This window comes from Triticum aestivum, chromosome 2A (genome assembly GCF_018294505.1).
Source record: "Triticum aestivum cultivar Chinese Spring chromosome 2A, IWGSC CS RefSeq v2.1, whole genome shotgun sequence".
NCBI classification, from domain to species: domain Eukaryota; kingdom Viridiplantae; phylum Streptophyta; class Magnoliopsida; order Poales; family Poaceae; genus Triticum; species Triticum aestivum.
In genome coordinates, this window is record NC_057797.1 from 181,369,170 (window position 1) to 181,395,070 (window position 25,901).

At 46.2% G+C, this 25,901-nt stretch overlaps 1 protein-coding gene and 1 long non-coding RNA gene across 4 annotated transcripts; one reads left to right on the forward strand and one right to left on the reverse strand.

The window, feature by feature from the left end:
- Positions 1-10,858: 10,858 nt before the first annotated feature.
- LOC123185109 (uncharacterized) lies at positions 10,859-11,254 on the reverse strand. The gene is made up of 2 exons (XR_006493177.1): positions 11,122-11,254; positions 10,859-11,031 (listed from the first exon to the last, which is right to left on the reverse strand). It is a non-coding gene; the product is annotated as an uncharacterized lncRNA (long non-coding RNA).
- A 937-nt stretch (positions 11,255-12,191) lies between these two features.
- Positions 12,192-18,134, forward strand: LOC123188236 (protein STRUBBELIG-RECEPTOR FAMILY 3). Of its 3 annotated transcripts, none has more exons than XM_044600275.1 (19): positions 12,192-12,671; positions 12,999-13,170; positions 13,394-13,523; positions 13,623-13,694; positions 13,794-13,859; positions 13,943-14,014; positions 14,117-14,188; positions 14,288-14,359; positions 14,435-14,500; positions 14,607-14,672; positions 14,883-15,280; positions 15,370-15,429; positions 15,602-15,661; positions 15,739-16,049; positions 16,150-16,418; positions 16,508-16,628; positions 17,198-17,337; positions 17,454-17,610; positions 17,694-18,134. In XM_044600275.1, exons 2-19 carry the CDS (start codon positions 13,035-13,037, stop codon positions 17,778-17,780), a joined length of 2,355 nt encoding a protein of 784 aa, XP_044456210.1. In that variant the 5' UTR covers positions 12,192-12,671; positions 12,999-13,034; the 3' UTR covers positions 17,781-18,134. The 3 variants fall into 3 exon arrangements, with proteins under 3 accessions (XP_044456210.1, XP_044456212.1, XP_044456211.1); XM_044600277.1 differs by having other exon boundaries at positions 12,202-12,671; positions 15,373-15,429; XM_044600276.1 differs by lacking the exon at positions 12,192-12,671 and having other exon boundaries at positions 12,980-13,170.
- The last annotated feature ends 7,767 nt before the right edge of the window (positions 18,135-25,901 follow it).

A 25,901-nucleotide genomic window follows, 5' to 3' on the forward strand; every position in this document is an offset into this window, starting at 1 on the left:
GCCGCCATGGGCACGCCACACCTCCGGATGCCAAATCCGCGCTAGGATGAATGATCAGACAACTCCAAGCCCCACCAAAATATGGCAATGTATCTTTTAAAAAGAGTTAATTACACCCGGGGTACATAAACTTTCGCGGCGGTAACGGATCCATACACAAACAAAAAAAACCCATAAAAGTCATACATCAACTCTGATGCGGTAACGTTTAGGTACAAAACAGTCTGAAACATGCCAACTGGGCTGCCACGTAGGAAGAGAAGGCTCGCGGCAGGTGTTGGGCACTTTTCTACATTCCCCCTGGTGTGGTACAATATTTGCGGTTTGCCCCGGTGCTCACAAACCATCCTTAACCCCCTGCTGTCTCTGTTTCTCTGCGTCGTGTTGGGCCTCTTTTTCTTTGCCTCTGCCTCGACGCCGTCGCCTTCTCTGCCGCCGGTTTGGACGCCGCCGCCCATCGACGCGGCATGGAGCCGCTCCTACGGGGGCCCGGGGAGTTCCCTCCTGAGTACGGTACGCGCTCGATCCTCTTCTCCTGTTGGGTTGCTCCCTTGTCCTAGGGTTTTAATCGGGATAGGTTCTTCATGATTTAGGTGGAAAGATTGATGTTTTGTTGACGCAATTCATGCGATGAAGGGAATGTATGTGTTTGATAGGACGATTACTGTTGTTTCGTTGCTTTCCATGTTGGATTGCCGGTGGTGATGATTTGGGGCTTAATTTAGGGTTAATTTAGGGGTTGTTCTTGGATTTGAAGGAAGATGTGATAGATGTTGTGATTGTTGGGATGTATGCACCCCCCTATGATTACTGTGATGGATGCCCTATTCTTGCTGTCGAAATTCAGTTATTGCACTGTACTTGCTGTCAAAATTCAGTTAGTGATTGTTGTCGAATTCAGTTAAGTGCATGTTGTCCATAAATGTTGCGGTGAATTCAATTAAGTGATGTTAAATGTTGTTAATTAGTTATTGGTGTACTATATACTCAAAAGGAATTCATTTACTGCTATGTTTTGCATCAGAGTCTGAAGAAAAAATCTGTCTTTTTTGCAGTAACTTCAGGAGAAGAATCTCTGTTGTTCTCTGTAGCGTTTGAGCACAATGGCTTATTTATTGGGCAAGGAGTCAACAGATCATATATTGGCAGCACTTATTGTGGATTTGACTACTGTCATGCTGACACTTGGTCCTTAGATATGCTGAAATTTTGCCTGGACAAGCTGGATTACTCCCATGGTTACCCAGATCTGCAAGTGTACTGGTGCTTGCCAGGCAAAGACATAGTAGATGGCCTTGTTTGTGTGGATACTGAATAGGTCATTGCTGCTATGGTCAATGCAAGCAAAGAATGTAAGACACTGCTATTAATAGTGGATGAGGAGAACAAGATAAGAACTTTGTATGATGATGTGATCCTAGATGGGCCCCCTCTGCCAAGGGTAATTACTCCAAGGAAATTGCCAAGGTCTGCTGAAGGAATAGAGGAAGAAGACAATGGAGAGGCAGGAGAGGAAGAAGAAAATGCAGATGATAGAGAGGAAGGAGAGCAAGGAGATGGCACAGCAACAACAGAGCAAGGAGAGGAAACTGATTCAGATTTTTATGAGAGTGATTATGATGTGGAAAGATATGGATGATGATCTATTCCTTGAGAATGTAGATGCAGAAGTTGGTGACTACAATGAACAGGAAGGATATGTACCAGAGGATGATCCTTTAGATGATGATGAGCTAAACCTGTCCAAAGCAGAACTTGAGAAACTGCAATACACATTTAGGGCTTACAATCCAGAAGTTGACATGAACAATCCAGTGTTCAGAGTAGGGCTTGTGTTTGGTGACATGAAAGAGCTGAGGATGGCATTGGATGCATACACTGTGAGGAACAGAGTCAAAATTTTCAAACCAAGAAATGAGAGTGAGAGGCTTAATGCAGTGTGTTCTCAGGGATGCCCTTGGCTGCTTAAAGCTTCAAAGGACAATAGGACTGGAAGCATTGTAATAAGGCAGTACAATGACAATCACACATGCCAGAAACACTTTGATTCCGAGTGTTTGACTGTTAAGATTCTTACACAAAAATTCCTTGATGAGTTTAGAGACAACCAGAAAATGGACGTCACAACATTTGGGAACAAAGTGCAGAGAGAGTTTAAGTTGATGCCCAATAAAATGAAACTGGGAAGAGCTAGAAAGGCAACACTTGGTATCATCCATGGAAATGAAGCAGAGCAATACCAGCAGCTATGGGATTATGGCCAAGAACTAAGAAGGTGCAATCCTGGGAGCAAATTTATTGTCAGAACAACCAAGGTGAAGGGGAAAGATGATGCACTCCCAAAGGACCATTTGTCATCACTGTATTGGTCCTATGATGCTTGCAAGAGAGGGTTTCTAAAGGGATGTAGGCCTATAATATTTCTGGATGGCTGCCACTTGAAGAGCAGGTACAAAGGCCAGCTACAGACAGCAGTGGGCATAGACCCAAATGACTGCATATTTCCTATTGCTATGGGTTTGGTGGAAGTGGAGTCTACTTATACATGGGAATGGTTCTTGACAACACTTAAGAATGATCTCAACATTGTGAACACATGCCCATATACTATCATGAGTGACAAGCAAAAGGTAATGCAAATGTGTGCTTCTTCATGTGTACATGAGCTCTATAGAACCGTGCTTCTTCATGTGTGCTTATGTGTGACTTTGTGCAAATTTTCAGGGTATAATAAATGCAGTTGGGAAAGTTTTTCCAGATGCTGAGCATAGATTTTGTGTTAGGCACTTATACCAGAACTTTCAGAAGAAGTTCAAAGGGGAAACACTGAAAAACCTTTTGTGGGCCATGGCAAGATCAACAAATTTACCAAAGTGGACACAAAACAGAGAGAAAATGAGAGAGGCCAACATTGAAGCTTACAACTGGCTTGAGGACAAAGCACCTAACCAATGGGTTAAGAACTTCTTTAGTGACTTCCCCAAGTGTGATATCCTCTTGAACAACATGTCTGAGGTCTTCAATAGGTACATTTTTCAGTTCTTCTTTAATTTCCATTGATGCTTTCATTGATGAGTGAATTGCTCATTTAAATACTTTGCAACTGTTTTACTCATACAACTGTTTTAAATACATTGCAGCTACATACTAGATGCCAGGGGTATGTGCATTATATCCATGTTAGAATGTATCTTGGGAAAACTTTCATTAAGACTTGCTAGCAAGCATAGGGAGGCAGTGGAAAAGTGGACTGGAAGAATCTGTCCAAAGATTAGAAAGAAGTTAGAAAAGAATGCAGAGTTGAGTGGTAACTGTTTTCCAAGAGATGCTGGTAATGGCATTTATCATGTGCAATCTGGACCCAACTCATATATAGTTGATATCATTGGTAGAACTTGTGATTGCAAGAGCTGGGGGTTGAGTGGAATTCTTTGTCCACATGCTATAGCAGTTTGTAGGGCTGAGAGGATAGACCCTGAGGAGCTGGTGCACAAATGTTACACCATAGAAACATATCTGAAGGCCTATGGTCACAATATCATGCCTCTCAGAGATAGGACCCACTGGGATAAGCTAAATGGAATGTACATCCATCCTCCTTTGTTTACTAAGGTCATGGGAAGGCCAGCCACAAAGAGGAGGAAAACTCCAGAAGAGAAGAAGAAGAAGGATGGCACAGTTTATCTCAATAAGAAGGGTGTGGCAATGCACTGTTCAGTATGTGGAAAAGATGATCACAACAAAAGGGGTCATGGCAAATACATGGAAAGGCAAATGCAGGATCCACAAGTGGAAGAGGAAGAGGAAGATGAGTTTGCATGCCCTGAAATTCTCGAGGTTAGTGCATATTATTTTACCAGAATTTCATTGCACTTTACTTCATTGTATGACTTAATTGTCATGTGTAGGATATACTGCCTCACCACATCAACCATATGCTGGATCCAATCAATGATAGGAGCAGCATGGTGTACACAATGGGACAAGAGGTACTTGATGTTGCATGTTTGCATGTTTACTTGATGTACACAATGGGACAATAGGAGCAGCCTTGTAAGATGAGTTTGCATGTTTCACTTACTGTTGCACTTGATGTTGCAGGAGAGGGCTCATCTTACAAGGATGGTGCCACCTGGACCTCTCCCAGAGGAATCCAGTTTTGTAGCTGATGCCAGAGATTTGATTCCACAGAGAAGAACAAATACTACTGCAACTGTTAAAGGAAGAACAACTATGGCAAGCAGAGGCAATAGAAGGGCAACAACACAAGTGGTACCAAATGCAGGTACTGACTGTTTAACTTAAATCACAAGTGTTGGTCCTGACTGTTTGCATGTTCTTAAGTTACTATACTTTTCAAATGCAGATGAGCCTGGAACAAGTGCCAATGCAGGCAGAGCAGTGAAGAAAACAAGAAGTGGTGGAAGATCTGGTGGAAGAAGTGGTGGAAGGACTGGTGGAAGAGCTGGCGGCAGAGCTGGTGGAAGAGCTGGTGCAAGAGGAGGTAGCGCTGGAAGAGGCACTGGCCCAGAAGCAGCAGGGGAAGGAGCTGGTGTAGAAGGGAGAAGAGTTGAAGATACAGCTATGTGGCAGTTGATGTTTGGACAAGATGGAGCAAGGAATGCCATACCAGACTTGAATGAGGAGATTCCATGTAACACCCTCGATGCGACTATATCTCCCACGTGTCGAGGCACGACTTAGAGGCATAATCGCATTGAAGGCATATGTCGCAAGTTAGGCAATCTTCACAACATCCCATGTAATATGAATAATAAAGGGGAGATAACATAGTTGGCTTACACTCGCCACGTCAATCAAGTACATAAATAACATTACATCATCCAAACACTCATGGCCCGACTACGGCGCCAAAATAAAAGATAACCCAACATGCGACACGGTCCCGTTCACCCCCAACTGGGCACCACTACTGATCATCGGGAAAGGAAACATAGTAACGTTGAGAGTCTTCGTCGAACTCCCACTTGAGCTCAACGCGTCTCCTGGAGCGGAATCATCAGGCCCTGCATCTAGTGTAATAGTAATCTGTGAGCCACAGGGACTCAGCAATCTCGCACCCTCGCTATCAAGACTATTTAAGCTTATAGGTAAGGCAAGGAAAAATATGAGTGGAGCTGCAGCAAGCGACTAGCAAGTATGGTGGCTAGCTTATACGCAAAAGAGAGCGAGAAGAGGAGGCAAAGCGCGAGCGTGAAACTAGAGAGCAACCTGCGCAAACATTACTCCAACACCATGTCCACTTCCCGGACTCCGCCGAGAAGAGGCCATCACGGTAACACACTTAGTTGATTCATTTTAATTAAGTTAAGGTTCAAGTTATCTACAACCGGACATTAACAAATTCCCATCTGCCCATAACCGCGGGCACGACTTTCGAAAGTTCAAATCCCTACAGGGGAGTCCCAACTTAGCCCATGACAAGCTCTCACGGTCAACGAAGGAATAGACCTCCTCCCAAGACGTTCCGATCAGACTCGGTATCTCGGTTCTTCAAGACACTTGACAGGTTAAAACAAGACCAGCAACACCGCCCGAATGTGCCGACAAATCCCGATAGGAGCTGCACATATCTCTTTCTCAGGGCACACTCAGATTGTCCTAGGTACGGGTAGGCCAGCCCAGAGTTGCCCCTGGTGGCCACTGGCAGCTGACAGGTGGACCAACACTCAGAGGAGCACTGGCCCGGGGGGGGGGGGGGTTAAAATAAGATGACCCTTGAGTCTGCATAACCCAAGGGAAAGAAAAGGCTAGGTGGCGAATGGTAAAACCAATGTTAGGCATTGCTGGAAAAGCTTTAATCAAGGCGAACTATCAAGGGGTTCCCATTATAACCCAACCGCGTAAGGAACGCAAAATCCGGGAACATAACACCAATATGACGGAAACTAGGGCGGCAAGAGTGGAACAAAACACTAGGCGAGAGGCCGAGCCTTCCACCATTTACCAAGTATATAGATGCATTAAGATAACATGGCAATATAATGATATCCTAACAAGTAAATAAAAGATGTTCCAACAAGGAATGCCTTCAATCTTCACCTGCAACTAGCAACGCTATAAGAGGGGCTGAGCAAAGCGGTAACATGGCCAATCAACGGTTTGCTAGGACATGCTGGTTAGAGGTTTGACATGGCAATTTGGGAGGCTTGCAAGCAAGTGGTAGGCATCGTAGCAATGGCATAGCAAAAGAGCGAGCAAACTAGCATAGCAAAGATAGTAATGCTTTCGAGGGTATGATCATCTTGCCTGCATAGTTGTCAGAGTTGACTGGATCCTCGAAAGCAAACTCAACGGGCTCCTCGTTAGCGAACTCGTCTCCCGGCTCTACCCAAACAAGACAAACAAGCAACAAGGATACAATCAACCACATGCAAACTCAAACAACGCAATGCAAAGATGGTATGCTATGCGGGATGCGATGCGGGATGCGGAATGCAAGATATGACAGGAAATGCATGAATCTGGCCTCAACTTGGAAAATCAAGTGTGCCACTGGAAACATGAGATGAAATCGCTTGAAAACGATATAAGGAACGCCGGAATCGGAGTTACGGTTTGGAAACGGCAAGCGATTTAAAATGACACCGGTCTGCGATTTACAGCAAGTAGCCATCTAAATGCAATGAGATGAACATGCTACAGCACCCAAACATGACAACAAAATACATGGAAGGGACGCATATAAGATGCTTAACAAAAGTCTAGCACTGAGCTACGGCCAAATCATTCATTAACAGGTTCAAACAAGCATGGCAAAAATGCATATGACAACCATATTTCAGACTTTGTGATATTAACACTTGTCTGGAATCCAGATTAGGTAGCTCACTTCGGAGCAACAAAACTACATGCTACAGGACCTGAACATGGCAAAGTAAAGCATGGCAGGGAGCTACTCAAAGAGCTTAACAAAAGTCCCTTAGTGACCTTGAGCCAAAAGGGATCAGAAAATACAATTGCAATCATGTGAACATAGCAAAAACATATTCAGTTTTCAGACTCAGTGAAAAACTGACACATGCTAAAATATAACTCAAGTAGTCATGTTTACGAGCTCGATGCACTCACTACGGTGCAAGTGATGGCAAGAAAAGCATACACCAATCAAGAAGGCACAAAATGCAAGCTAGACATGGCAAGAACAATAGCATAGCATGCATGGATCAACTACAACATCATCGGCAAAATTGCAAACAAGTTGACAATCTACCCAGATTCACAAAGTAGCAAAAGTAGAGCTCGATTGACTCAAGCTAGGGTGCTCCAAAATTGCAAACAAAGACATGGATGGATAGAGCACTACAATATTAACAAAACATCCTTACTGATCATCCTCAAAAGAGGCACGGATCACTAGGAAACAACATGAACATATGGCATCATGAGATAAACAGGTCCAGGACAGTGAAATTGCTAAGTCCCTGAAAACAGAATTACCAAGTGCACCACTTTGCAAGCTTGCACAAGTCACCACACACATCAAAAAAATACATGGGTTACACCTCTGGAAAGATGACAAAGCCCTTAACAAAACACATGTAGAGCATCAGGGCATATCATGCACACATTAATCATGGCAAAAATGACAAAAACCTAAATGGAGTAGCAGATCTGCCAATTATCTCAAGTAGCCCTATTCTAACAGCATTTCGGGCATCAAGATGAGCTCAAATGAAAATGATGCAATGGAATGAAATGATGTACTCTCTGAGATGAACATTTTGATATGCTATATGCATGAATCGGAGCTACGGATGCAAAGTTACGGAGCCGTGAACATGAGCATATGGACTGAGAATTTCGGGACTTAGAAGAAAAAAATCACCCCGAGATCCAAGGTTTACTGTTCACGCACGCGAACTGAGAACTCCGGCGAGGGTTGACTTGCTCCAACGAGGTCGCAAAACCGGCTGGGAGGAGAGGGAGAGCCGCACCCGGCCGGATCCGGGCCGGATCTGGCGGCGGACGACGACGGCGGCCACCGGGGACGCGGGGCGGCGAGCTCGCGGCTTCCCGCGGGCGGCGGCGGCGAGGTAAGCGGCGGGGCGACGACGGAGGCTTGGCGGCGGCAGCGACCGGTGAAGGAGGCGGCGGGCGAGGTGGCGCGGGGCTTCGGGCGGCGGCGCGGTGGCTTCGGGCCTCGGGGGCCGGCTTTGGGCTTCCCGGGCCCGGCGGTGGGAGGCGGCGGCGAGTGCCACGTGGCGGGCGATGGTTGGTTGGCGGTGGCGGCGCGGGCGCGTCCGGTCCGACTGGACGTGTCCGGCGGCGACGGAGGAGAAATTTAGGGTTTCGGGGAGGAAGGAGATCCGAAAATCGGGGGGCCTTTAAATAGGCATAGGAAGAGCTAGGAGAGTCCAAATGAGGTGCAGTTTTTGGCCACGCGATCGTGATCGAACGATCTAGATGATGGAGCAGATTTAGGTGGGTTTTAGGCCAAATTGGAGGGGTGTTGGGCTGCAACACACACGAGGCCTTTTCGGTCCCTCGGTTAACCGTTGGAGTATCAAACGAAGTCCAAATGGTACGAAACTTGACAGGCGGTCTACCGGTAGTAAACCAAGGCCGCTTGGCAAGTCTCGGTCCAATCCGGAAATGTTTAATCCCCACACGAAAGAAAGCTAAAAATGACCACCGGAGGAGAACGAAGCACCGGAATGCAAAACGGACAACGGGGAAAATGCTCGAATGCATGAGATGAACATGTATGCAAATGCAATGCACATGATGACATGATAAGAGATGCATGACAACGATACCAACACACGGAGACAAAGAACCCGAACCCGAGGAAATAAATTAACTTAACGCCGAAAACGGCAAGAGTTGGAGTGCAAATTGGGAAAGTTACATCCGGGGTGTTACATTCCAGTGACCTAGAATTCCACTAGGACTCCAGAAAATTAGTTTAGTTGCTCAATTAGTTCATAGCTGAACTGCAAAAATGTCCCAGTTCATGTATGAACTGCAACCTTGCAACAAAACATGTTTTGTAATGCACTGGTAGTCATTTAGGCCATGATGGACCTTCATTTTGCCTGTCATATATCTATCATGCATGGTGCACAATGATGATGTTGTTGATCTCCATATCTGTCATGCTATATTGAGCCAAGTTGTTCATTTGAAAAAAAATTGTTTTGTGTATGAGGCTGCAAATTATGATGAATTTCATTTAAAATAACTGCAACTTTGTCTCTGCCTTTTGTATTTGCATTTCAATTTTTTAGTAAAAAGGTATGATACTGCTATTATCTATTTGCATTTGCAGTAAATATGCAAAAAAATTGAGAACAATTGAGAACAAATATGATACTACTATTATCTATTTGCACTTCAAATATTGCAGAAAAATTGTTCAAAAAAATTTGGGTGATACTGGGACTCAAACCCAGTATCTGGTACTTGTGACAGTGGGGGTCGTACCAGTAGGCTATGAGAGGATATCGAGCACATGCTGCCAATCTTCCCATTTGTATATACTGCTAAACCTTACTAGTCGTCCGATCAGAAATCAACGGACACTGCATCGTCTGCCACCTCTGGCCAAACAGGGCGGCGCACGACACCGCCCGTACGCCGGTGGGCCATCGCCGCTTCCCGCCTTAGCCTCTTCCCGCCAACGCCGCTTCCCGCCTTCGCCGCTTCCCGCCAACGCCTCTTCCCGCCTTCGCCTCTTCCCGCCATCGCCGCTCGGCCTCTACAAAATCCATGGTCACCATGGCCAAACTCGAGCCACTTCCCTCCACTGACATGGTGCGCAAGCTCATCACCACCTGGGCAACAATCACCGGGACATGGGATCACGTTGCGCGTCCCCGTTCCTCTTCCACCCCTGCTCCGCCGCCCAATCCCTCTCCTACCACGCCCGAGCCCGAGCCATGGGAGCCATGGGAGCACGCTCCCCTCCAACCCGAGCAACAGCCGCTCCCAGCCGTGGTGCCCGCCGTTGATCAGCAGACTGCCCTGCTGAATTCGTACGGCACAGTCCGCAGGGAACACGCCAGCCGTGACCTGCAAGCGGCCATCGACAGACATGTCGTTGCCATCTCCAATGACACCGCAGTGAGGGAAGAATCCACTCGCATGTTCACCGCCGACGAGCGCCAAGCAATCATGGGGATCCGCGCAGATGTTCAGGCATCAGACGCAGCTAGAGTGCGGCAGGCCGTCGCACACCACAGTGCGGCGCGCGGCGCCATGGTCCAGAGGCAGGCTGCAGCCGCGGAGAAGGCACCAGCGCATGTCAGCCATGGTCCGGAGCCAAGCTGAAGCCGCCCGGTCACGGAGTACATCGACCTATCATCCGACGAGGACTAGAGGTTCAGAAAGTTCAGAGTTTCAGAACTCTGTTCTTGTTGCAGTGATGAGAGTTTCAGAAAGTTCTGAGTTCTCCAGATTATCCCAAGTTAGTTTGTGTTATTGCCCAAGTTAGTTTGTGTTGTTATCTTCTAATGCTCAAGTCAGTTTGTGTTAATCAAGTCAACTTTGTTCTACTCAGTTTGTGTTAATCACTGTTGTACTCTGTACTGAACTTCTTTAGAGAAATTCAGTGTTAATCCAGTGAATTTCTTCAGTGTTCTACTTATTTTGCATTTGAGAGTTTATTTGTTTGAATTTCTGTGTTGGATAACATAACTTGTCAAATTTGCAGATTAAGAAAGACAAATAACTGGGCATGAAAATTTTCAAACTTGACAAACTTGTTCATCATACAGTCACACATACTTGAAATCCTCACACAAATCCCCTACTAACCAATGCAACTAGAGCATAAATCACTACACTTGCAAGAACAACAAGTACTAGAAACAAATCTAATTTTTCCCTACTTTTCCTCTGCTCATCTAATTTATTCCTCTCTTTCTTCATCCTCTGAATGTCGTGTTCCTTGTCAAGCAAAGCATTTTGTAGCTTCTGGTTGTCATTTGCAAGCTTTCCAATTACCACCCTTGATCTGCCCTGCCATGCATCATCCATCCACCTCAAATACCCACAGGAGTTTAACCCCTGTACATTTCAAATTACAGAAACACATCCAGTCAAAATTGTCATACGGTGCAAAATTCAGTGAAACAAATAAAAAAACTTATCTCATACCTCGTATGGACAACTCAGAAATCGTCGGCCTGCATCAAATCCTTCATTGCAAACCCTAATAACTTGCGTCAATTTGCACCCACATTCAGCCGCACCAAATCCTTCATTGGAAACCCTAATTCCGCATGCCCCCTAAAATTCCAGAGTGAAATCAAAAACAAGAAATACAACAAGAAAATCGAGGAAAGAACATACCTTCATCGCTTTTTTGGAGCCAAAACTAAGCTCTGATGTGACTATCCACTCGCCATCCATGTCGCATCCGGTGCCAGAGCCGCCACCGCCGCCTTGGTTGACAGAGCCGCCGTCGGTTTGGTCCAAGCCGCCGTTGACAGAGCCGCCGGCTTGGTTGAAGACACTATTCCCAACGCCTCTCCATGGCGCACGACCGCGTCGTCTCTCCATGGTGCACGACCGGGCCGGCCGCGTCGCCTTCGCAGCTAGGGATTTGAAGAAGGGGATTGGGATACAGAGAGAATGGCCACGGGTTAAATCTCGGTAAACTGAGGGGATAACTGCAAAGATACAAATGCATACACGGCCGACCCCATTGTGTGCGTGGCAGCCCATCTGTCCACTTTGCATGCGTTTTGTAGCTAAATGAATCCGCATCAGAGTTAATGTATGACTTTTATGGGTTTTTTTTGTTTGTGTATGGATCCGTTACCGCCGCGAAAGTTTATGTACCCCAGGTGTAATTAACTCTTTTAAAAAGAAGAAGATAAGTTCATATGCACCAAACACCAATGTCCCAAAAAATGGCTTTACGTGACATGGAAATCAACAGCACTCACTTCATATCCACACATACGTAGTCGTAGAGCACAGCATTTTTCTACGTTATCAACGACCCTGTGCAAAAGGAGCACCGGATGCCATGCCATGCCTAATTAAAGATGGAACCACAGCCCTACCTTTTGCCCCTGGTTCCCTCGAGCCATTCCTCCCCATTTCATTAGCACCCAATCAAAGCATCTATATTTTTCTAAACCAGCGTCACCATCGCCATCACTGCTCATTCCCAGTGCTGCCCACTGTACGGCACGGCTGGCAGCGCAAAATAGGTTCAAATAAACCACACTGCTTTGCTGCGCTGCGCCTCTTGTCCTCTTGCTCATTCCTCCCTCACTCACTCCCTGCCCCAGCTGCTGCCCTCGGCTCTCGCAGTCACAGCGCACGCTCCCCGGCTTATCCGCCCGCCGCTTGCCGCCGACCGCCTCCGGCCCCCAGTCCCCTTTCTCCGCGGTGGATTTGCAGCAGCGGTAGATCTATCCGCATCGGCCCCGTCCCTGTCCTCTTTCTCCCCCTCCCGTGCCCAGCCACTCCCGCCCCATCTTTCTTCCTCCCCAGCGAAATCCTTAGCGGCCAAGGCTTCCGTTCCGAGCTCCAGCAGCAGTTTTAAACGCGCCCGCAGAAAGCGGGGGACGAGTCGCACTGCTCGCCGAGTCGCTGGTCGCACTGCCTGGTGGTGGCTTTCGGTGGCGAGCGGCTCCATAAAGCGGCAAAAGCTCCAGGGGCCGGCCGGCCGTAGGTTCGGCGAGAATCTGCAGGTATCCGAGGCATCCTCCCTTCCTTTCTCGTCCTCGGCGCTTTTGCTTTTGGCCTCCGCGCTCTGTTTCTTGGGTGGGGAAAATAGGTTTCTTTCGGGGGACGGACGGGGGCGCAGGCGGGTTTCTTGCGGGATTTCGGCCCGTTTTTCCGTTAGGAAACGAGAATAAAATCGCTCATCGGCATTGCGTGACTTCCTTGTGCGTTTTTGTTTGTTGCTTTCTTTATCTCTCCCGGGCTTGAAAGAAAACTCATGCATATCCATCGTTCATCTGGCCGTCCGCTTTACAGATTAAAGGCCGCATCCGTGGTGGAAATTTTGTTTTCAGGTCAGGTGATGCCCGCGGCGGAGGATTGATTTGTCCATGGATGCGCGTGCGGCGATGAGACGCTCGGTGCGCGTGGCGCCGCCGCCCCTGGCTTCTCGCGCCGCCGTTCTGCTGCTGCTGCTGCTGCTCTCGGCGCTGCCGCTCTCGCTGACCTACACTTACGAGCAAGACGGTATAAAATACTACTCCTAGAATCCTTCTTGGTCCAGTAGTTGGTAGTACTGCCATCCAGGGGTTCCAGATTGTTTATTTATGTTTTCATGACCTACACTTATGTCCTGTAGTACTGCGCAGATTATTCTTATGATGCGTGGGATAATACCAATATTATTATTCTTGCAATAATCTTATGTATAGTATACCTTATGCTGTGTTCTTTTATTTGGTTTTAATAGTGTTCGCGATAAATGGCCTGTACACGGCGCTTGGATCCCCGTCTTTGCCTGGATGGGTTACGAATGGCGGCGACCCTTGCGTCGAAAACTGGCAGGGCGTTGGATGCGCGGCATCGAATATCACCGCCATGTATGTGGCTAGTGGTGCTGTGTTGTTGCTTGATTTTCTCTGTGGCTGAGCTCTTTATTTGGTTATCTGAACGATGTTTTTTTTCTTTTTCTTGGGCAGAACTCTCAGTGGTATAAGTTTGGGTGGACAGCTAGGGAATACACTTGCGAATTTCACATCGATAATCACCTTGTAAGTTGATTGCATGTGGAGCTTGGGATTGCGTTTTATTTGGTCCTAAACTGACGCTATGCTACCGAGTCATCGCATAACACTTCTTGGTTTATGCAGAGAACTTAGCAACAACAATATTGGTGGAACCATACCTGATAATCTACCGGTCACACTTCAGCGCTTGTATGTCCATTCGAGCATTCTGTTGCTCTTCCACTCCACTTGCGTAGCTATTTCTTTACTAATCCTTCTCCTGTCAATCATAGTTTCCTCTCAGGAAACCAGCTAAGTGGGAGCCTTCCAAGTACATTGTCGACGCTTACACTTTTGACAGACATGTAAGTATACTATTACCAATGCATGACCACCAGCTCTCAGAAAGTTAAAACTTCCTGGTTATTTTCTCAAACTGCCCCTCTTTGTGTTCTTTTGCTTTGCAGGTCCCTCAGCAGCAATCGTTTGTCTGGGGACATACCAGATGTATTTTCAGCACTCACTGGACTTATAAATTTGTAAGAGCGCGTTGACTTCTCTAATGGTTTACATGATAGCATTAGTTGTTGTTCGATGTTTCATAACAATGACAATCGTCAATCAACCTTCTTCATTAGAGATTTTTCTTCCAACAACTTGACTGGCCCATTACCGCCTTCGATGGGAAACTTAAAAGCATTGACTACCCTGTGAGTATCTATGCCTAGTTCATTGATAAAGTGCGCTAGTGTCAAACTACTTAAGAAAATCTGCTATCGGCGCAGGCATATTCAAGACAATCAAATATCTGGGACCCTGAATGTCCTGCAAGATCTCCCTCTGAAAGATTTGTATGACAACTCTTTTTTTTTGGAAAGTTTCAAAAGAACAAAATAATTGCTATTTCATTCTTTGTAGATTACTCCCTTTCTCTGATAACTCTTTTGCATTCGACAGGAATATACAGAATAATCTTTTCTCTGGTCCTGTGCCAACGAAGTTATTCAATGTCCCAAACTTTCAGTAAGACACTCCTCTTTTATCGAGATATTGTTCTTGATTATTTGTGTTTGCATGCCTCTAGTTGGGAATACTAGAGACATGTTTAAAGACAAGCCTTTCTATCCCTTTCTCTTCTTCTAGGATGTCCTTCTATCCTTTATTCGTACTAACAATTTAACAACTTCATGAGTAACTTGTGTTTATGCTGACAAAATTTGCTCTCCTACGCAGGAGGGATGGCAACCCATTTAATACTAGCATAGCTCCATCTCCACTGCCTGCTGCACCAGCACCATCTCCATCACTATCACCTTCAACAGGGCATGTCCCCTCAAAAGAACCTACAAAGTCGCCTGATGTGACAAATGGAAGTTCTCCAGCATCAGGAAAACATACTATTTGGACAGTCAAGTTCGTTGGATACATTCTTGTTGGGGTGGTATCAGCAGTGGTTATTGTGTTAATGGTAATGTTTTGTGTATCCAAGCACAAAGAAAGGAAGTCAAAGAAAGATGTGCATCCGAAAAGCAAGATAGGAAGGGAACCTCAGAGGCTTGGAGAGCCTAAAATCAAGGAAGTGCCGGAAATAAAGGAACATTTGGTAAAACCTACGAATACTGTAGGGAAAGGTCCTAATTCTGCTCTCTTATCAAGCAAAAGAGTTCTTGTAAATGTCTTGATACCTCCCCCTGGAACTGACATGTGAATTTTTTGGCAGCAGCTTCAAATGTGGTTTCTAATACAAGTGAGGAGCTGAAAGTCAATGCATCGATGAATGGTGAGTTGCAGCAACTTTAGTAAATGCCCATATGTGTTGTAGTTTACTGCTTTGCAAATTTGAGTGTATAAAACACTTAAAACAAAACACTGGCATGGCTGAATGGTAGCTAGCCAGTCCTCGGCTCCTCACGTCTAGATTGACTCTGACATTTGAAGGTTGTATGTAACAGCTACTAATGTTGCTTATAACGCAAAGGAAAAGGAGGCTACATTATATTCGCCGATGAGAGGTAAAAGACAACTGAATAAAATACTGTACATCATAGATTTCGGTATATGAAGGTTAACCAGAATGCTGACGTAACAGCTATTCCTGGGGTGATCACGAAGAAACAAAAGGAGCATGTTATTGATATGGAAAAATCTGATGATTTTGTGGAAGAACCACTGCGTCTTCCGCAGTCTGTTGCGCCGCGTACTGAAAAAGCCACTGTCAGTCCCAGTGTTCGTACTAAAAAGGGGAGAGTACCTTCACTCGGGAAGATAGATCTTAGAACTACTGTCAAGTCCTTCTCTGTTGCATCCCTTCAACAATATACCAACAGTTTCAGTGAAGAAAATTTGATAAGAGATAGCAGGTTTGGTAAAGTATATCTGGCGGAACTTCCTGATGGAGAGGTACACACTTTAAAAAAGACATTCAGATAGTTACTATAGTAAGATTGCGTTGGTGATGCCATTATCAGTTCTACACTTACAATATTGACTCGGTTTGCAGATTTTAGAAGTTTTGAAGATTGACATTGATAACTCAAGAGTACCAGTTGATGTCTTTCTAGAACTAGTTGTGAACATTTCAGAACTAAGTCATCCTAATATACTTGCGCTTGTGGGATACTGTGCGGAGTTTGAGCAGCGGCTACTTGTCTACGAGCATTGTAGTAAGATGACTCTACATGACGAACTCCATTATGTTGATGAACCCAGCAACGCATTGTCATGGAATGCTCGTCTCCAAGTTGCTGTGGAAGCAGCAAAGGCATTACAGTAAGCAGAAATAATTGCTGTAAATTTTCTGACTCGTGTGCAGTTTTTAAATATGACTCTGAAAATGACATTTATATGTTGATTTGCAGATATCTTCATGATGGCCGTCAACCACCACTTGTACATCAAAATTTTGAACCATCTGTTGTTCTCCTTAATAGCACTTTGGCAGTCCAAATTTCCGAGTGTGGACTTGCATCGCTGTCTCAGGTAAATAATGGTGAAAATATTTTAGCATTGTATTTTGCAGAACTCTTGAGGTTGTCGCGGAACTTCAGATGTTATGAATCACCATTATGTGCTACAGCAATATCTCTAGAAGGCTGACATTAGTTATGGAGAGAAAGATCTAGAGAGTCTCATGCTGATCTACAATGAAGAAAAGAAGCATGTCACATGTCAAATTACTTGGGGTATTAATCATTGGCATGGGCTGGATTATATATATGTACAGTGTTCTAGAATTGCACATTTTTGCTGTTTGTGGAACCTAAATGCACTACATATATGTTCACTAATTTAGACTGTCTAGGCATAGACATAGCTATGCATGTGTAAATCATGATTTGGTGCCTCTGCTGTGTCATTCGTGCCTTTATTTCCTTTGGTTGCTGTTCTTCTGGCTAGTCTAAAGATTCTCTGCGAAATTTAGGATTTGGAAGAGAACATTCTTGTCATATAGCAACCATGGCAACCAAAGAACTTGTGATAGATGAGAAAAAAGAGCTTGGTTTTATTATTTTACTCATTCCTAAATCTTGTACTCTTTTGGGTGTCAGTTATCTGGCAGTTTGCATGCCTTGTTCCATTATGAAGCCCCAGAAGTGCATGAATCCAGATCATTCAGTGATCGAAGCGACGTTTACAGCTTTGGCGTCGTTATGTTGGAACTTCTAACAGGACGTGAACCTTATGACAGGTAAGCAATCCCCGTGCCAGTTACTTCTCACACTCATCAATCATGGTTGTTTTGCTTGCAGATGAGTTCCCATGAATTTGAACTTAATATTTTTTCCCCATATAATGGAATTGCAGTTCCCGTCCACGTGCTGAGCAACATCTGGTGCGATGGGCCTCTACTCAGCTTTATGATATTGATGCCATATCAAAGATGGTAGATCCTTTGATTAGAGGACAATGTTCTGAAAAGGCTTTGTCGCGTTTCGCTGATGTCATTGGCAGCTGTATTCAGGTAATATTTGTGTGATCTGGTGTATCTGATATCATCGTTTACACTAAGATGAGCTGTGTGACTGACCTGAACTTGTTGTGCAGCCTGAGCCAGAATTCAGGCCACCAATGTCCGAAGTTGTCCAAGCCCTAACTCGTATGGTCAGCGACGCGGCAAAGGCTTCCATGTAAGTGGCTTCCTGAGACGAGGAAGAATGTCAAAGCCTGTCACAGGATAATTCAAGTAAGCGGCTGATGATCGTGCCGTTAGGAGAGCTTCTTGCCTGATTCATGGCTCGAGTGATTTTGCTTACTTGCAAAGATGTCTTTGATCGGCAATGATGCAGCAGTAGGATGGTTCAATTCAACCGGTGAATTTATCGGCTGGTGATGTGCAGAGGTCTGCATTTCATTTTCCTTAGAAGCTGTTTGTCCTTGACAGGCCCTTAGACTAGCCACCAATGTCTCTGTGGTCGATTCATGCTTGTGAAACTTGTACCTATCTGATTGCCAGTTTGCCATGATATTTAGTCCGTAGTGTCAACATCTCTTGATGCCTAGTTCCAGATGGTTCTCCAGATCATTTGTGGGCTTTTTATTCGCAAGATTTTGAAAACACAGGAACAGAAAATGTGATTTTGAGAACACAAGAATAGGAAAACTATAGGCTTGGAGTGCCATACCCACTTGAATCTTATACTTGTGGGATTAGCATGGAGTGTTGGATGATGCCACGTGAAAAAGAAAGGAATTTTAATAAGAGGTTGGGGTGGATGTTAGATTTTTTATGAAATGTAGTAGAAAAAAGGGGCGTGCTACGCATCCGCCAGCCAATCTTTTTAAAAGATCGGCCCAGTCACGACTTGTTGGATCTGGTGCATGGAGCGCGCCTTCACCATTGCAGCAGAGGTCTTGTTGGATCTGGTGCATGGAGTGCGCCTTCACCATTGCAGCAGATGTCTTGTTGCAAACTACTTCTGCAACATGTTTTGTTGCAGATTTTTTTTGCAATGACGGTTTTGTTTAAAAATGTTGCAATTTTTTTTTTTGCAACTAAGGTCTTGTAGCAGAAAATTTCTGCAACAAAGATTTTGCTGCAAAACATAGATCCTGTCGTAGACCATTACAACATCATATATATCTCAGAAACATAGCCCTTGTTGTAGAAAAGGGTGTTCGGCTAAGGGCGGCATGCGAGCCTTCACTAGGACATATGGAGGCGGCCATTGCAATCCGTGGTATGATGGTAAAAGTTTCCCATTGTTTTTTATTTATTGTGTTGATGATTACCAACTGGGCGCTGATATGCTTTAGTGGTCGTTATCCTGTAGCATTGCAACATATGTCGTGTTTCAGAAAATTTCTTCAACACATGTCATGTTGCAGAAAATTTTATAACAGAGGTCAAATTGTAGATTTTTTTTCAAAAGGTTTTGTTATAGTTTCTTTTCCTTGCAATAGAGGTCTTGTCGCAAAATTTTTTTGTGATAAAAGTCTTATTACAGAAGTTAGAAAATTTGCAGAATTTTTTTGCAACAAAGGTCTTGTTGCAGAAATTTATAGTCTTTTCACGATCGATGCCCGTGCGAACCGAGGCCCTGTAGTTGTTCCTTGGTGAGACGACAGCTATAGGATCGTGATGTTTCTAGGGAAGGAAAGGTGAACAATGGGCAGGGCCACATGGACACGTGGTAGATGTTAGACTTATAATATAAGTCATGTACCCTTTTGTATTTATCCCGTTGTATAAGGTTTTTTTTGCATATGTTACACGCCTGTACATGTATATATATCGGCCTATGACCTCATGGAAATACAAGTTGCATATTACTAACATGGTATTAGAGCTAGGCTAATTTTGTCTGCACATTGCAACTTGTGCTATCGATTCCTAGCCGCCTGTCTCATCTCGCTCCCGATCGAAGCCCTGGTCCTTGATCTCCTGAGTCTCCCGGTCGAAGCCCCCGACGATCGGATCGATCTCCAGCCGGCCCTCCCGATCGGATCTCCCCAGCCGGCCCTCCCGATCGGACTCTCCCCAGCTAGCCTCGCTACCCAGCCGGCCCTCCCGAGAGGCTCGATCTCCAGCCGACCCCTCCCGATCGGATCTTCCGATCCGGCCCTCCCCAGCGGGCCTCGCTCCCCAGCCGGCCTCGCTCGACGCTGCTCCCAGCTGCAGTCTCGTTCCCAGCCGGCCCCAAGCGACGCAGGGGCCCTGATCTCCTGCTCCCGCTGATCTCTGTTAAAAAAATGTCTACTGCATCAGGCTATGTTGCTGTCCCTCGCTGTCCGGTGATCTTCGATGGTACTAACTACACCGAGTTTACTGGTTTCATGCGCATTCACATGCGTGGCATCCGTCTTTGGGGTGTTTTTTCTGGCGAGGTCTGCTGTCCGCCACGTTCGATTCCTCCGGTGGCTCCTACTCCGCCGACTCCATCGGTTCTTCCTACGGATGCTAATCAGGCCGCCAAGGATGCGGTTAAGCTTGCTGATGAGGCTGCTGATCGTGCTTATGATGAGAGGGTTTTGGCTTATGAGGAGGCTCTTCAGACGTATCATGGTGCTCTGACTGTTTACACCCAGTGGCTTGATGATGATGCTCGTGCTGCAGCTGTTCTCACTGCTAGTGTTCTGCCTCAGTTTGCTTCTGAGTTTCTGGGTCTTCCTACTGTCTTTGAGATGTGGACCCATTTTCGTCAGCGCTATCAGCCTTCTGGTGATGCCTTATACCTTTCTGTGGTCCTAAAGGAGCATGCTCTTCAGCAGGGGTGACTCTACTGTTGATGACTTCTATGCACAGAGTTCTGCTATCTGGCGCCAGCTTGATTCTCTCCGCAGTGCTGGTTGTCGTACTTGCCCCTGTTGCCAGGCTGTCCAGGCCAGTTTGGAGTTTCATCGCGTCTACGAGTTCCTGTCTCGGCTCCGTAAGGAGTTTGAGCCCCGACGTGCTCAGTTGTTTGCTCGTGGCCGTATTTCTCTCATGGAGGCGCTTTTTGAGATTCGTGCTGAGGAGACTCGCTTACGTGGTGCTGGTTTGCTGGAGGTTCCTTCTGTGCTTGCTACTCGGGCTTCTTCCACGCCACCTGCTGCACCGACCCCTTCTCGCTCGAGTGCTCTGACGCTTTTGCCCACTCCTTCTGGAGGCTCAGGTCGCCCCCGTCCACATTGCGACTACTGCAACAATGATGGTCATATTGAGTCCCAGTGCTACACGAAGAGGAAACACTTGCGCAAGGCGCGATCATCATCTTCAGGGACTTCGTCATCTACCTCGACAACTTCCACCATTGCTTTGACTGAGCAGGATATTCTAAGACTTAAGCGTCTGCTCGCGGCTTCAGGTTCTTCCTCGATGGGTACTGCTGGTTCTGTGACTGGTACTTCCCGCACTGAGCAACCGCCCTCTACACAGTCAGGTACATCCCCATGGGTTCTGGACTCTGGAGCTTCTTTTCATATGTCTTCTCATTCTTCCACTTTGTCCTCTCTTCGATTGCTGGATTCTCCTGTTCATGTCTTCACTGCTGATGGTACTCCACTTTCTGTTGCTAGTAGAGGCAATCTTTCCACTCCTTATTCTGTTCCTGATGTTGCTCATGTTCCTCGACTCACTATGAATCTGTTTTCTGCTGGTCAACTTACTGATTCTGGTTGTCGCGTCATCCTTAACGTTGACTCTTGTTCTGTCCAGGACCGTCGCACGCACACTCTGGTTGGGGCTGGCCCTCGCCGCCGTGATTCTCAGGGTCTTTGGGAGTTGGACTGGCTTCATGTTCCTTCCGCTGCCACCACCATCGCCAGTTCCTCCGCTTCAGTCGCCTCCGTTACTGGTTCCTTCCAGCAGTGGCATCATCGACTTGGTCATCTCTGTGGCTCTCGGTTGTCGTCTTTAGTTCGTCGAGGTCTTCTGGGGTCTGTCTCAGGAGATGTCTCTTTAGAGTGTCAGGGTTGTCGTCTTGGCAAGCAGATTCAGTTACCATATTCACATAGTGAGTCAGTGTCTAAGCGTCCTTTCGGTTTAGTACATTCTGATGTCTGGGGTCCGGCTCCTTTCGCTTCGAAAGGTGGTCATAAATATTATATTTTTTTCATAGATGATTTCTCTCGTTACACATGGCTTTACTTCATGACTTCTCGTAGTGAGGTGTTGTCTATTTATAAGCGTTTTGCTGCCATGGTTCATACTCAGTTCTCTTCACCCATTCGTGTTTTTTTCGTGCTGACTCCGCTGGCGAGTATATCTCTAAGATGTTGCGTGGTGTTCTTGCTGAGCAAGGAACTCTCTCTCAATTCTCTTGTCCTGGTGCTCATGCTCAGAATGGTGTGGCTGAGCGAAAGCATCGACATCTTCTTGAGACGGCTCGTGCATTGATGATTGCTGCCTCTCTCCCGCCTCATTTTTGGACTGAGGCCGTCTCCACCTCCACCTATCTTATCAATATACAACCTTCCGCTGCTCTACAGGGTGGTGTTCCTTTCGAGCGTCTTTTTGATCGTTCTCCCGATTATTCGATGCTTCGCTTGTTTGGTTGTGTTTGCTATGTTCTACTTGCCCCTCGCGATCACACCAAACTGACCGTTCAGTCTGTTGAGTGTGTCTTCTTAGGCTACAATGATGAGCATAAGGGCTATCGTTGTTGGGATCCTATCGGTCGTCGGATGCGTATCTCTCGAGACGTGACTTTTGACGAGTCTCGTCCCTTCTACCCACGCACATCCTCCTTGACTGTTTCAGTGGAGGATATCTCTTTCCTCACTTTTCCTGACTCACCTATTACCCCTGTCGAGCCTGTGCCTATTCGTTCCACTCCCTCTGCTTCTCCACCTCTAGTCGATTTGCAGCCACCATCTTCCCCGGTCTCCTCGCCTAGCATGTCACCGGATTCTACACCTTCATCTCTGGTGACTTCTTCGTCGCCACCCCCTGATTCTACCTTGGCGATTCCTCCTTCTATTGTTCCATCTTTTCCTCAGCATTACACTCGTCGTTCACGACCTGTGGATGCCTCTGTGGATGAGTCGTCATCTTCCTCTCAGCCTACTTATGGCTTGCGTTCTCGTCCTCGTCCGCCTGTTGATCGCTTTGGATTTCCCACTGCTGGTGCTGCTGTTCTTGAGCCGACTTCTTATCGTCAGGCTGTTGTTCATCCTGAATGGCAGTTTGCGATGGCAGAGGAGATTGCTGCTCTTGAACGCACTGGTACCTGGGATCTTGTTTCTCTTCCTCCCGGAGTCCGTCCCATCACTTGTAAGTGGGTCTACAAGGTTAAGACTCGCTCCGATGGTTCTCTTGAGCGTCACAAAGCTCGTCTTGTGGCTCGTGGTTTTCAGCAGGAGCATGGTCGTGATTATGACGAGATTTTTGCTCCCGTGGCCCATATGACCATTGTTCGTACACTTCTGGCCGTTGCCTCTGCACGCCACTGGTCTATATCTCAGCTTGATGTTAAGAATGCCTTTCTTAATGGTGAGCTGCGTGAGGAGGTGTACATGCAGCCACCACCTGGGTATTCTGTTCCTGATGGCATGGTATGTCGTCTTCATCGCTCTCTCTATGGCCTTAAGCAAGCCCCCCGCGCCTGGTTCGAGCGTTTTGCCTCTATGGTTACTGCCACTGGTTTTTCAGCAAGTGTTCATGATCCAACATTGTTTATTCACCTTTCTCCTTGTGGTCGGACTCTTCTTCTTCTCTATGTTGATGACATGATCATCACTGGGGATGACCCCGAGTATATTGCCTTTGTAAAGGCCCGTCTTAGTGAGCAGTTTCTTATGTCTGATCTTGGACCTCTTCGCTATTTTCTTGGGATTGAAGTCTCTTCTACCTCTGATGCCTTTTTTATATCCCAGGAAAAGTATATCCAGGATCTTCTTGCTCGTGCTGCTCTTACTGACGAGCGCATTGTTGAGACTCCTATGAAGCTCAATGTTCACCTCCGTGCTACTGATGGTGATCCTCTCCTTGACCCGACGCGTTATCGCCATATTGTTGGCAGCCTTGTCTATCTAGCTATCACTCGTCCGGACATCTGTTATCCGGTTCATATTCTGAGTCAGTTCATCTCTGCTCCCACATCGGTTCACTATAGTCATCTGCTTCGTGTTCTCCGATATCTTCGGGGCACGATCTCTGATCGTCTATTCTTTCCTCGCTCTAGTTCTTTACAGCTTCAGGCCTATTCAGATGCTACGTGGGCTAGTGATCCTTCAGATCGCCGTTCACTTTCTGCTTACTATGTTTTTCTTGGTGGTTCTCTCATTGCCTGGAAGACGAAGAAACAGATTGCAGTTTCCCGTTCGAGTGCCGAGGCTGAGTTGCGAGCAATGGCTCTTTTGACGGCAGAGGTGACTTGGTTACGGTGGTTACTTCAGGATTTTGGTGTTTCTGTCACTACACCGACTCTGCTCTTATCTGATAGTACATGTGCTATTAGCATTGCGCGCGATCATGTGAAGCATGAGCTCACCAAGCATATTGGTGTTGATGCTTTCTATGTGCGCGCTAGTGTGCAGGATCAGGTTATTGTCTTCAGTATGTGCCTTCCGAGTTACAGTTGGCGGATTTCCTGACGAAGGCCCAGAGTAGTGGCTTTTATCTCTCCAAACTCAGTGTTGTTCATCCACCATGAGTTTGAGGGGGGGGGGGTGTTAGTTATAATATAAATCATGTACCCTTTTGTATTTATCCCGTTGTATGAGGGGTTTTCTGCATATGTTACACGCCTGTACATGTATATATATCGGCCTATGGCCTCATGGGAATACAAGTTGCATATTCCTAACAGTAGACAATGGAGGCGTTTGATGTTTGGGAGCAATCCACCGATTGATGCTAATCATTTCCCTAGAAGAAAGTCCATTTTATTACCCGAAGAAACTTGGGGGTTCACATAAACCCCTGATGTTTTTTTCTGCCCGCTTAACCCCCTCGACTATCCCGGTCAAGAAATGTCACTGGTTGGTTTTCCCCGATCAAATGTTGACGTGGACGAGGTCAAAGCGGTATTTGACCAGTGAGAGAGGGGCCCACCTGTTTTTGAAGTCAGCGCAATCAGCAATTGACTAGTTAAGAGTTAATTAGACAAGGCAAGACTAACCTAACACTAATCCTAAGCTAACCACTAGGGTTAAGCTCCTCAGCGAGCGTAGACTGCGACAGAGGGCGTGGGAGCTCTGTTCGGCGACCAAATGACGGGTGGATTCATCCTACGCGCTCCTGGGCTCGCTCCGCATCCAATAGAGGTGGTAGCGCGAGCGGGACGGCCGGAGTCTCGGGCATGCCCGAGGCCAGCGGCGATGCCGTTCGAAGCTAGGTGGCGGGGCCCTACAAGGCATAGGGAAGAGGGGAGAGAGGTGCATCAACATCAGGGGCTCAACGCGAGCATGCCAGAGTAGTAGAATGGGTTGGGGAGGGCCAATAGCGAGGGCATGGACCTCGACTGCGGCCGCCGGAGCGAGGCGTCATGGGGAGGGGTTGGACGAAGAGGCACTTAATGGCGACTGATGACCCACAAGTATAGGGGATCTATCGTAGTCCTTTCGATAAGAGTGTCGAATCCAACGAGGAAATGATAAGTAGTTTTCAGTAAGGTATTCTCTGCAAGCACTGAAATTATTGGTAAGAGATAGTTTTGTGATAAGGTAATTTATAACGGGTAACAAGTAATAAAAATAAATAAGGTGCAGCAAGATGGCCCAATCCTTTTTGTAGCAAAGAACAAGCCTGGACAAACTCTTATATAAAGGAAAGCGCTCTCGAGGACACATGGGAATTATTGTCAAGCTAGTTTTCATCACGCTCATATGATTCGCGTTCGGTACTTTGGTAATTTGATATGTGGGTAGACCGGTGCTTGGGTACTGTCCTTCCTTGGACAAGCATCCCACTTATGATTAACCCCTCTTGCAAGCATCCACAACTACAAAAGAAGTATTTAGGTAAACCTAACCATAGCATGAAACATATGGATCCAAATCAGCCCCTTACGAAGCAACACATAAACTAGGGTTTAAGCTTCTGCCACTCTAGCAACCCATCATCTACTTATTACTTCCCAATGCCTTCCTCTAGGCCCAAGCGGTGGTGAAGTGTCATGTAGTCGGTGTTCACATGACACCATTAGAGGAGAGACAACATATATCTCATCAAAATATCGAACGAATACCAAATTCACATGACTACTTATAGCAAGACTTCTCCCATGTCCTCAGGAACAAACTTAACTACTCACAAATCATATTCATGTTCATAATCAGAGGGGTATTAATATGCATAAAGGATCTGAACATATGATCTTCCACCAAATAAAC